Source organism: Myiozetetes cayanensis, unplaced genomic scaffold (genome assembly GCF_022539395.1).
Source record: "Myiozetetes cayanensis isolate MyiCay16 unplaced genomic scaffold, myiCay2020 scf1, whole genome shotgun sequence".
In the NCBI taxonomy this organism is placed as follows: Eukaryota; Metazoa; Chordata; class Aves; order Passeriformes; family Tyrannidae; genus Myiozetetes; species Myiozetetes cayanensis.
Genome location: NW_026086604.1, coordinates 116,147,440 through 116,160,728, shown reverse-complemented (window position 1 = coordinate 116,160,728; position 13,289 = coordinate 116,147,440). Strand labels below are relative to the sequence as shown.

Genomic DNA, 13,289 nt, shown 5'->3' with positions numbered 1-13,289 from the left:
GACATTCTGCTCAATTTTATTTCAGTGCTTCAGGTCAGTGCTGTTTGGATAAGCACTTAATACATGTGGGTGAACAGAGAATAACTGTATTTTCTGGATGTGCAAAGGAGGAGCTGCAGCAGCCAGAAAAGCTTACATGTGAAAACATGACCAGAGCAGCTGTCAGGTGACAGGTCTGCAGCCAAGACAGACACCAACCCCTGCACAGTGCAAGCCTTGGCCCCCCACAACTCATGGGTGGTCAGGCAGATGGAGCCATCCTGCAGAGCCATCCAGGACATCAACCTTCTCAACTCCACAGCAGAAATCAAACACTGTGACAGCGTGGAGGAGACTTCAGTACTCCATAAACCCACACTTGCATAGCATTCTCTGCCTGAATAGCCCATTATACAAGTTTGCTTACACCAACTCTTTGATTTTCTAGAAGAAATAATTATGATAGCTGTCTGAAAAGTGATAGTTAGGCTAAAAAAATGCTGAATGCCTTTCCTCTGCAAAACATATTCTGGCTATCCTTGCTACCCAACACTTATTACTTGGCATCTCATTCAAAGCAGCATTTCCAAAACTGCTATTCATTGCAAAGATTTTATTGTCAATGGTGGCAGTTGAGAAAAGAGAAAGAAGAAATTGTTTGTTCCTGTTTGATGATTCTAGAGAATCATGAAAAAAACGTGGTTTTGCTTTGCAACTATGTAATCAGAGCCCAGGAAACATCCAGAGGCACCTCTACACACCTCAGAAAACAGCTGTCACCTTCTATATTGCTTCTTTACATCCCTTAACCCAAAAAGAAGCAAGCATGTACCATATTTTCACACTATATTCAGTTTCCATACACAATAACTCAGGTACATAGACAGTGTTCAAGACTTATTTATATAAATTGTCTCAGAAGATCTAAGTAACAGAAAAAATGCATTCCAACCTGCCAGCAGCTGACAAGTCTTGGGAAACTACTGATTCTTATTTGTTTGTCATGGTTACTGACATCGCTGAATAAGCCTTGATGAAATTTCACCTTCCCATTAGAATTATTTACTCCACTAAGTATAAAAATAGGATTGATGTATTAAGGCAGGCATTTGATTCATACTTGTTAATAATAGGTATAAACTTCTCAAAAAAACAGGGTCCAGATTATAAACAGGGTCCAGAAAATAGATTATTAATTTTAAACATAAACATCTCACTTCATAATTTCATCCTCCTCCCCTTGAAAAAACATCAGAAAACTCTCTTCCAGGACCCAAGAGGAACTGGGTTATCCATTCATAGCCAAGACACATCAGTCATAAAGGAGGTGAACTAGAGCCAGACACTGGGTTTGCAGCACAGCAAACCACTGCCACTTGTTCCACAGAAATCAGAACATATCCTTGTAACAGCTCAGGAACAAAAGGAAACAGAGGGGAAAGGCAACACTAACCACCAAAAAAACGTCACTGACCACGAGATCTCTAGAAACAGGAGCTCAGATGATGACAGGATTTCAAAAGCACAGACTCCAACCTCCCTGTCCCCTCTCCTGCACCCCACAGATCTGGCAAATCCCTCTACAGAACAAGAGCAAAAGCAGCCTGTTCCATTGAGACCTGTGCCAAAGTAGGCAATGACAAATGAAGCAGACATAAGGTACTGCTGTGATTCTGTTGCCACTAAACCTGTCTTTAAAATTCCTGAAGTGTCCAGCCTCAGGATTTCCCAACACAAACATTTTTCTTTGAGTCTGAATGCTAAAAACGGAAGAATACTGACAAATTTGGTGGCAAAGGCTGTGAGTGAATGGTGTCAGGCTCCATTGATTTTCTAAAACTCCAGTCCTGAAAGCAGCATAACTGGCGTCATGCCCTGTGACAGTAAATTCCCATCAGGAAATATAAAAGTAAAGAGCAGAGACTTCACATACAAGAGATGCAGCCAACAACTTTAAAGAGAATTGAGCAGGTTGGAAACTAATGATATTTATTTCACTTACAGTATCAAGAAGAGAATCTTATCAAGGCAGTTCTAAGAATAGCGCAAGGCACAAATGTATCTCCCAGCCTTGCCTGGCCATGCAGATAGGTTGGAGGTATTCCAAAAACAGACACCACAGTCATAAGCACAAGAGATTTCTTCTTTCATTAATGAAAAGAAGCTATTGTGCAGTTTCTACTGTACTCAGGCTGCAGAAGCCCAATTCCTAGCACTGTCAGTCAGGTCATTATGAAATATCAATGGAAATCCCATAGGCTTCAGCCCTGGATAACAAAGGCAATAGTCAGGGAATGCTTTAGAAAGAAATGATCTTTGAAAAAGGGTCTTAAGATTCCAGATTACAGAAGAGATCCCACCCCACCCCCTCCCCCGCCATTGGATCCAGGCTCTAACTTGGCATTAACTCTTTGCTTAACTACTTCCAGCACTGCTGTACCATAGGACATATTTGAAAATAGGCAAAACATCTGCACCATTGTAGCAACTCAGTAAATTGCATCATGGTTGCTTTTAACCCCTTCCAAAAGAGGGATGGAAAAAATGTGATGAGGCAGTCTCACAGCCTGCTGCCTCCCTGGCCATCAAGACATTGAGACTGACAGCCTGGCTGGAAATGTCTAGAGAGGTGATTCCACAGGTAACATGGGCTACCTGGGCTCTCCAATCACAGTGAAGTGGAAATCTGGAAAGTTCGAACATGCTTGTTCATAAAATCACCTCGGACCATCTCATGTGGATGTGCCTGACAATGCACTTTACAGACAATTCTTTTGCTGCTTATTTACAGGAGCAAATTTAGTTAGAGTTCAAAGGAGCCATAATAAGTGTTCTCTGGAAAGGGAAATATGCAAGCAGTAGAACACAGCACAAAAGATGTGGTCAGCCAATGCTGTTACCACTGCTTGCTTAGGCTCAAAGCAGAACTAAGCGTAAAGTCATCCAGATGTCTTCCACTCTACAACACCCATTAAATCACCCATGACATCTTCTGCTAGCAGTGAAACTTGTGCCACCGTGGAGGGGACAGCCATGCACCAGGATAAATCCAGCCAGGGCACATTTCAAGCAGCCAGCTCTAGTTCTAGTGCTCATGTAAGTCAAACCAGAATGATGAATGTAAGTCTCTCCAGCATCAGGATGAATCCTCAGGTACTCATCTTTCTGAAACACATGCTAGTACTTTTATCCTCATGTTGTAGCCAGATATAAACAGTATTAACTAACTGTCCAAATACAGAAAAAAAAGCCAGTTTCTGCCACAGTACCTCTTTTTTCTTCATATTAAGAAGAGGTTTTTCCCTAATGCACTTTACATATGCTTTATACTTGCAATATTGTTCCTAGATGTTTGTATTCACTGTAACCAATAACTGTAAAATTTGAATCTGTGTGCCTCTGATCCACAGCCGTGTGTAGGGTGGATAGATTTTATTCTAGAAAACGAAAATAATTAGAGAAGCTGGAAAAAGCCAAACAGTTCCCCTGTCAAAATGCAGAACTATCTGCAACCTCTGACCTACTCTATCAAGCTATCAAGGAGCCTCAGGCACGTGAGCCACAGTATGGAAACGTGCTCAGCAAAAATGAAATATAAAAATCTCTTAAAAAATCAAATACCACAAAGTGCAGCAGGGCACCCAAGGCTGAGAACACTCTCTGGAGACACTGTACGTCAGAGTTGATTTAGCAGTCAAGAATTTACCTCTTGTTCTTTAAGATACAAATCTAGCAGTCTCCTGAGTGATGAGCAAAAGTAGAACTGAAATAGGATGAAGCTTCTTAATTTAATGTTTTAAATCAGTAAGAAACAAATTTCAAATAAGCCACAAAAAGCCTATCACAGAGATATCCTTGGAACTCTCAGATATCATAGGCATTTGAACTACCTGCTTACACATCTGTTTTGAAACAAGGAAATAGTTTGGGCCAAGATGGGAGAGTTGGCAGGTTTTTGCCCCACACAATTCTAGCACTCTCACTCCTTTTCCTCTCTGCTACAATAAAAAAAAAATAAAGATATTAAGACCAAAAAAAACATAGTTCAATCTAACCAGTTTTGCTCTGGTAGCAAAAGAGAGCAAAAAAGCAGCACTCCTACAGTAAAAACAGGCTTTGAGAGGGCAGGAACATCCAAGAGATTATTACTTCTACCTCTGAAATGCTGCCAGCTTGTGCTTGTGTTACAAAGCAAAGTCAAACACATTAGTTTAAAGGCCAGTGGCCTGCAATGGAGCAGAAGAGAGAAAAAGCTCACATTAGCCAAGCAATAGATTGCTGAAGGCAGCAACCAGTTTCTTTTATTAGTTGCTGTCTGCCGGCACAGTGCATCTCTTCTATCTCGGTACAAAGTCTAAGAGTTAGCTTAAACAAGGTAGCTTGAGGTAAGCCAATCTGTCTGCATGTGCATGAGCTGGGCTGCCTACCAGCCAGTTATTAGGTCTCAGCATGAGGCAAGAAATGCAGCTTCCTAAACTACCTCTGAAATGTAAGCCTTCAGAATACAACCCTTTTTTTAGTCTAAATACAGCAAATGAAAAGTTTCATCATAGGCACAAACACTGCTGTGCTTCCTCAAGGTTTCCTGGAAGTCAGCACTTACCCATGGAAGTATCACTGGGCTGGAAGTGCCCCAGTTCCAGTTCAAACGCGCAGCAACATGACTGTAAATCTGGCACTGCCAGTCTAACCCAGAGGCTTCTCAAAGAGCAAATTGTCAGTAAATTCAGCTGCTATTCGGCTTCTGTGACCAGATTCTGAACACCTTACCCTGTGGTATAACGCAGATAACCCAAACAGCTGGCACAAAGTATGCCAGAACTAGACTGCAGCACTGGCATGAAGCCTGGTGATTATGTCACAAACACCAGAACTAAGATACCTCCAGGCAACACAAAGTCAACTTTAATACAGTCAAAAGCTGCTTTCCAAGCTTTATACCTCTCTTATAACACCAGTGATCCCCCAGTTACCTTCAGGAGAGCTTTTTACGTCTGCAGTCCTCAGACCAATGTACAGCAAAAAAACCTTATGGCTCCTCTGAAAACTCAGAGCAAAGGGAGTTGGGATGGTATCAATAAAAGGAAAAAACCAAACAAACCCCACCAAAACCACAAACAAACAAACAAACAAACAAAACCAAAGAACAACTAAGTATGCCATGAACTTTTTGAGCACACAAAATTCCTCCTACCCCACAAAGCATTGGCTTAAAGCCCAGAAGACTGTGTAATATCAACATATTGGAAAAATTTTGCACATTCCACAGTTTTACAGACTTTTTGTAGACTACTCTAGTTTCCCCCTTTCACTCCTCCATAAGAAGCTGCATCCTGTTAAAATAAAAGAGATTTTACAGCTCCATAGTGAAGCAAGAAAGTATGACTGTTTTAAAATCATGAATATAAGGTCAAGTTAGAACAAAGACAGGTGGATCTAAAAGAAAAAAATATCCATATGGAAAATTCATCTATGAAAAGGTCATCCAGCCAAGACTTCTTCCAAGAAAGAAAACCTCAGCAAGCAGAAGGTTACTAGAGAACAAGAGAAAACTAGTCAGGAAAGTCTACTCCAAAAATAAGACAGGAGGACTTGCATCTCAAAACTAATACAACACAAATTCTGACTAATGCATGATAAATTCTTAAAACCAACACCTGGGGTGGGGAGGGGGGGAAAAAAAAGAAAAAAAAAAAAGAGTTTTAGTAGAGAAATTCAAAAAAGGACCTTATTTATGTTTAAGGGAACAATATTTCACCTGCACACACAAATTCACTAGACTGATCACTACAGCAAGGAAGAAGGCCGATCAGCATCTGCCACTGCAAAATTACAATGCAAGGCAAGAACAAACTTTTGAGAAAGTTGACACACACATGCACAGAACAGACCTTCATGAAAAGCCCCATTGTTCAGGGTCTTGGGAACCTGCTGACATGGAGGGAAGGAATTATGTTGATGAGCTAGCTGCAGGGTTACTTGTCTGGTAAATTGAGCTGCAGAGATCAAGCTGAAAATAACTTGCAGTATTCACTGAATTCCCTTGCAGCCCTGCCACAAACTAGCTGATAGCTGTATAGCATAGCCTGCCTGGTTCCTTCATGGCAACAATCTCACCGAATTACTGAGCAGTTTTTGGTTACATTGTGCATTATCACATTTGCAAGCGTGAGCAGCATAGAGATAAATAGGATACAGACTTTCTGAGAGAGTCTTATAGAACAACCCATATTGTCAACCACCTCTGAGCCGAAGTGACAGTCACAGACAAGTAATCAAAATTTGATGCACACTTGAAAGAACAGAATATAATGAAAAGTAAGTCCACCATCATTGTCCAGTGAGGGTAAAGACACAAATGCAAATTTACAATATAGAATGGAGAGAAAAGTTGTTAATTTGGAAAAAAAAAAATGCTAGGATGGAAGAGAGGAAAAATTTAGGGAGAGGCCCAAAGGATTACTGACTTTGAAAAACTACAGCATTGAAACGGATCAACCATGTTTTTCCATTTGCAACATATCATACATTTGGTTTCTCAGACCTGTTTAATTAGTTTTATAAAATCCAAGGGAAGGAAAGCTGCAGGAAAAAAACCTTCCACTCAATGATAACTGAACTGTTGGCAGTTTTCAGGGTTTTAAAGAACAAAGTAATAATCCTGAGTATGTTACCTAGAAACTCTGACACTCCTCTCCACGCCCCCTAACAGCTAATTACCTCCAACAATTTGCTTCAAAGGTGGATAGTGTTGCATGCCTGCTACTTAAAAAACATGAAGCAGCTGAATTCAAGCCGTTCCTTTAAGTTTTTCTTAACTTTTAGAGGTACCATTCACTACCAGTACACAGGGACTGTGCAAAGCTACCAGACAGCCTTTAAACCCAATAAAACAATTAAAATCAGTATTGTGTTTTAACTAGCTTACTCTACTCAAAGTATGCATGAGTAAAAAAAAGAAAAATACATTAACAATACTTAGTGCTGATTGTGATGAATATGCAGTGATAAGCAACTGCTTGCACTACTCTCAGAGCAATTGATGATGTTTTTATTCTGTGTTGGGGGGAAACAGGAAGCATTTTGGTAAACATCTGGAGCATGTATGTTTCTGTACATCACTGTGCTTGCAAAATGTCAGGGTAGCTAATGAAGAATTATGCAGTAGTACAGACCAGCCAAGGCCAAAGTATCCATTAATCAGGACTTGAGCCACTACTTTAAAAAATAAATAAATAAATAAATAAATAAAATTGTCCCACTCCACTACCTCTTTTAAAAGTGCATCTACACCACACTGCAACAAACCTTACCTTCATCTAAAAAACCAATATTTCAGCATTTAAGGAAAATGCTTGCAGATACTGGTTCTACAAACTGTGGTGTGCTAGGAAAAGGAATTACACTCTGCACTTCTAAAAAGTTGACCAAAAAGTTGAGTTTCTGCCTGAGTTCTCGCTTGGACAGGGGAAGTGGATTTCTTTATATCCAAAATTAAGCCATTTAATAATCCATGAGTTGTACTAGATGTTTGTAGCAACAAGAATCAAGAGAACATTAACTGTTAGAAAGAGAAGCACCATACCCTCTGAAGTTTGAAAGTCATCCCACTTGAAAAACAGAATTAAAACTGTCACTGGACTTAAGATATCTTCTGGGGAAGCAGTAACTAGATCCATAAAGGATCCATTTGGATGAGAGACACCAGCCTGGCACAGAACACCTTGTGTCCTCAGCCTTCTGCACAGCCACAGAGACAGGAGGAAGCTGAAAGCAGCAAACACCACAGTTCCTGCTTTCCCAGTTGCCTGCCAGAGCAAGATCTTGTGGACTCTAGAAGCTCCTGACAGTGCAGATAAGGCTCTGTGTCCTCTGCCAAAATGACTACCCACACAGATCCTTGTCTTTCCTTCTGGTGCTTCAGTCTCTTCATTCCACCTTCACTTCACACTTTTTCCTCTTCCTGTCTTCTTGTTTCATTTTTCTCCTTGCTTCACTCTTCCACATCTGCTTATCCCTTCATTTCTCCTGTCACTAAAGTGAGGCTGCAGTAACAGACTGTAATTAAAATTACTTCCAGCAGTGCCCCTTTCAACCTGCACCCAGCATCAGCATCCAGCTTCAGGACTCCACATTCAGCCTGGATTCAGAGAGAAGCCACAGCACTGAAAACTGACCACGATGCAGATGCCTCAGCTGCAGAACGTGGCATCAAAGCCAACTGCACACACTCGAGTTATGTTTGGCTTACAGACCTTATGCTCTTGCTTTCTCCTCTCACACTCCCTTATTAGAGTGCAGAGATTTCTGGCTCTGGCTACCTGTTTAGCAGCATGTCTAGGGTAGCCAAAATCCTATTACAACTGTCAAACAACAACCATGAATGAGAACAATTCTTACGGTAAGTGACAAACTTTGAAAATTGGCTTCTAGATCCACCTAGCCAGGATATTTTTCCTTTAAAACAAAAAACTAATCAGTAGCCTACACGGGGCAGGAATTCGAGATTTGAACAATTTCTCCTGTCTGCTGGAGAAAGTACAGATCACAGATTTTCCCCCAGTTAAACAAAAAGGTTACATTTTGAGTTTCATTTTCAGGACTTTTAAAAAATCTTGTCTTTTTCCTATTCAAGAGGTTTGAGTGAAGTGAGCAAGGACTCCACAATCTGACAAGAAAACAAGACAGCATTCATTTCTCCCAAAAAAAAATATAATTTCTCACAGTTTGAATGTAACAATTCACTCTTACCTCAACTTTGCTTCCTGGCTCATGATCTGCGGCAGTGAAGTAGACCACCTCCTGTACTTCATCCCTAGGCCGGGCAGAATTCTTTCCAAATACCACCAGCCCATCCTTAGAACATGGGGGGAAGGCTACAAAACAGTAACTTGGAGGAGCTGCAGCCATCCTGAAAAGGAAAGAAAGCATAAACAAACCAAAGTAGTGTTTTCTTGATTCATAACTGTATACATTGGAGAATCACTCAGGCTACTGCTACTAATTTTAACTAAGAAGGAATGCATTCCCTCTGTCTATCAGTTGATTGTCCAACGATAAGGGAAGAACAGGTCAGCTCAGAGGAATCTTATCTGAATTTAATTTTAAAAATATAATAATTTTCATCATTTTTTCACCCAAGTTTTTTGAAGGCATAAAGAATAGGAAAAAAGGCAAGATAACTGTACCGTAATGCGTCTACTCAGTCCCCACAGAAAGAAGATACTCTGCACCAGAGCTGTTCAGGAACATATGACCTAGATGTATTCTGCTGACTCAGACAAGTGCAGAGACACAGAATAATTTTAAATAATTTACTTTCTCTGCTCCCATGCACTTTAATATTTTAAAAAAGGAAAGAGAAAACATGTTTGAGGGATTCCTGAGAGAGGACAGTAGCGTAACTGGAAACAGAACAAAGATATAGCACAATTTAAAAACTGTCTGAAAATTAATCTACTCAGACCAGAGAGACTGAAGCACTAATTGCATTTTATTTTCTCTGTGGTTTGTCTGCATTGCTGCTCTTACTCAAAGCTAATTGATTGCAGTTTATTTGTTTATGCAGGCTAATGTGAAATGTTTATATGATAATTTTAAGTGTTTGCAATGACAATATATTAATAAAAAATGTAAACTGCTTCAGGACTATGACACTGCTGTAGCTGGTCTTGTGTACATTGGCATATCTGACATTTTTCCACCATTCAGGGAAACTTCTGGCACATATGCCTAAAAAAGGAAAAGGTGAGGTGTTTATCACTTGTTAAAATAGCACTCAACACAGATGTCTGAAATGTCTTTGTAGTTCTTATCACTGCAATAAAAATTCAGCCCCAAAATGAACAATTTTCTTCCTCCACAATAACCTGAATAAGTAGAAGTACTTGCACACATTTGGACTCCTTAGAAACTACCCCCCGCCCCGGCCAAAGCTGTTTTTTTACCATTAACTTGCACATGCTCCAAAGCATTCAAATTGAGGGTCTGGGTTTGTTTGGTTGGTTTTTTTTTCAAAGCCATGCCATTTGAGCACATACTTCTCACAGAATAGCAGGCTGCCAATATTATATCAGAGATAGAATGCCTTTTGGATAAAACCTATAATCCATACAGTGGTAATTGTTTGCCTGTAGACTATGAGCAGGTCACGCAGATGCTCAACCTTGGAAAAAAAGGTCAAGAAGACGTATGTTAACAATGTCCTCTACCAACACAAGGTGAGGTAATGAACTGTCTAGGGAACTCACACCACCTTTCAATTTAGGTGAGATTATACACAAGAATAATCATCCATGTGAGCTGAAAATGCATTAGGAAACAAACAAATCCCATTTCAAAGCAGAGTTTTGACTGGTAGGACAGGACAAGATACTATGAACTGGAATTACTTCCGCTGATAAAATACATCTGTCAGAGGATATCAACCTGCAGACCTGTATTGTACCACCAGGCACATTATTGGTTCAAGAGGTTGTGCACACAGACATGATGGAAAGCCCAGTTTAGTTGCCTCTCATCACCTGTGAGTCATCAGAGCACTTGTGATTAAACTGAAATGCAATATGTAGAGTGTTGCCCAAGCTTTGTCACTAATTAAACCATTTAGTATTTTGTTATGAATTATTCCAAGTATTTATATTTATTTTGCTGTGATGGTGATGTCAGTGTAACTGCTTTCCTGCACTCTAAGAGTCAACATCAACCTTCAGGTAAGTAACCATTTAGTGCTCCAAATTTGTCTTCTACTGCATTGCCAGACCAGTTCAAATCTTGAATAACTTGCAGACTTACTGTAGATCTCACTGTTTAAGAGAAATATTTCCTTTAAAGCTAACTGATTTATTTGAAATATATGAGAGAACTGAAGACATTAGGCACACAAGAACGTAGAAAGAAAGGTTAAAATTATATACAGTATTCATTTTAATAAATGAATACCTAAACATATTGGCAAATAGCCTTAAAAAGATGTGAAGGAATGTTTCAACACTGTGTTACTGAACGAATATGAAGGTATGCAAGGCAGATATTTACATACCTACAGTCTGAGTAGGTAGGGAAAAGAATTAAAAGCTTGTAGGAATCTAATGCTCTACAGAGTTCTGACACCCTCCCTGAAATAAAGAGGCTCAACTGTATTTGTGAGATTTTACTTTTTTTTCCCCTTAAATGTACCAACAGCTACTGAATCAAAAACAAATTGCCATTTTGGTAGTGCCTTTTAAGTATGAAAGTATGAGTAAGTTCTTCTATAACTAGAGTTCACTTCGACACAGTTTATTTTGTAAGTATGAGTAAGCTCCTCTATACATAGAGTCCCTTCAACACAGTATGGAACAGTTAAACACGAAGTTGAATGTTACAACCTTATACTGAAAATGTGATTGTCATAAGAGGAGTTGGCACTGGGATCTTACATTACATTTCTAAAGAAGGAAGCCATCTAGCAGCCCACTACAGTTAAATCTACGCAATTTGCTAGGTAGCACTTTTTCCTAGAACCTTATTTGGTTTGTTTTAAATATGATAAAGATGGCCATTTCTCAGATACAACCACAACCTGTATTTGTTCAGAACACCTCACCTTCCTCCATCACGTAACTAAAACAGTCTCTTAACAGCCACCTTATCTAAGCAGGACATTTCTACTGGCTTCATTTTCTTTTTTTCCTTTGTTCAACTTGAGGTTGTCCTTGTCACACATTTGCTACCTCTTGGCCCTCTTATAAGGCACCATACTGACTCAATATCAAACAAACATTTTTCATCCACAGAAGGAGCGGTACACTCCTCCTTCACAGCACCACTGATAAATCAGCCTGACTTACAAATCCACCTACTGTTATAATTTCTACACTATTTTTCACAGAGTATTTGCTCCTCCAATGAAAGGCATTCCTGAAAACCTTAGAAAACACAGGGAATGATTGCAAACAGATCTCAAAGGACACCTTGTTGTCCATTCACACAGTTCTTTACCACAGAGCATCTTTTCATACATGCCTGATTCTCACAACAACCCATATCTGAAACTTGCATTCTGGTGTAGACAGAGGTAAACATACACCATTTGTCTTGATTGCAAACCATTACACTCAGAGATGGACCACTTGAAAGTTAAGAGAAACAGGCACCACACAAACCACTACAGGCTATATCCAAAATCATTCTGCATATGGAAGCCATGGAAATAGATGTACAATAGCTGTACATTATGCTGTGCCACTACATAACTGCTGCAGTTTCAGGGAGTTAACAGGCTTGGCTGGCCTAGAATCACTGCAGGTATAAAGGCTGAGAGAGGTGCGAGCAACAGCCACAAGGTAATATACTCCGCTTGCTATCTTTTTATTTGACAAAACATACTACAGCAGGGATGCACTATTTCATGTGGTCATATTTTTCTCCAGAGTCCTCTGTGTTCTGACACTATGAAGAGGTTTTAGTTAACAAATTTAGTTAACAAAATTCCTTTAATAAGATCTTCTCTCACTGTGATAAATCACATTTAGCAAATGACAAGCCAAATTAATTTCATGAACATATCACCACAGTTGTCAATGGTAAAACAGTCGAGTTCATAAGTACTTTGATGCAGAAAGAAATAAGTAACATTCACTGGGCAGTCATAGAATCAAAAATGTTGGAAAATACCTCCATGATCAGAGTCCAGCCCTTGAGTGAATGAACATCACCACCTCAACTAAACTACAGCACTAAGTTCTGTGTCCAGTCATTTCTTGAACACTTCCAGGAATGGTGACTCCACCACCTCCCTGGGCAGTCTGTTTCAATGCTTAACCACTCTTTCAGTGAAGAAATTCTTCCTGATATCCAACCTGAACCTCCACTGGTGCAGTTGGAGGCCATTTCCTCTTGTCCTATCACTGGTTGCCTGGAAGAAGAGTCCAACTCCCACCTTGCTACAACCTCCTTTCAAGTCGTTGTAGAGAGTAATCAGGTCTCCCCTGAGCCTCCTTTTCTCCAGGCTGAACACCTCCAGTTCCCTCAGCTGCTTCTCATATGACCTACTCTCTAGACCCTCCACCAGCTTCATTGCCCTTCTCTGGACAAATGTCTGGCTCCAAACATCACAATGTGAAATAACGGGGATGACAATTATCAGGGCTCTATAAACATGTCTGAACAACATATTCAGAACAACCTGAAACAGGGTGAACATGGAAGTGTTGTTGCCTAGCACCACATCAGGAAAATTAACCCACACATTCTTGATACATATAAAATACCAATCTTCAGGTTGAAAATATTAAGACATAAAAAATACTCTCTGAAGTATTTTCCAT

General features: G+C 39.9%; 1 protein-coding gene across 7 annotated transcripts in view; it reads right to left on the bottom strand.

Moving 5' to 3' along the window:
* SCRN1 (secernin 1) overlaps window positions 1-13,289 on the bottom strand; it is a 129,471-nt gene that overhangs the window by 109,509 nt on the left and 6,673 nt on the right. For 5 of the 7 annotated variants that reach the window (XM_050320444.1, XM_050320437.1, XM_050320486.1 and 2 more), the window contains exon 2: window positions 8,731-8,890. In XM_050320444.1, coding sequence (XP_050176401.1) covers window positions 8,731-8,889 — 159 coding nt within the window. In that variant the 5' untranslated portion in view covers window position 8,890. Of the gene's footprint in view, window positions 1-8,730; window positions 8,894-13,289 lie in introns of all 7 variants that reach the window. The other 2 variants (XM_050320459.1, XM_050320450.1) reach the window with 1 other exon arrangement.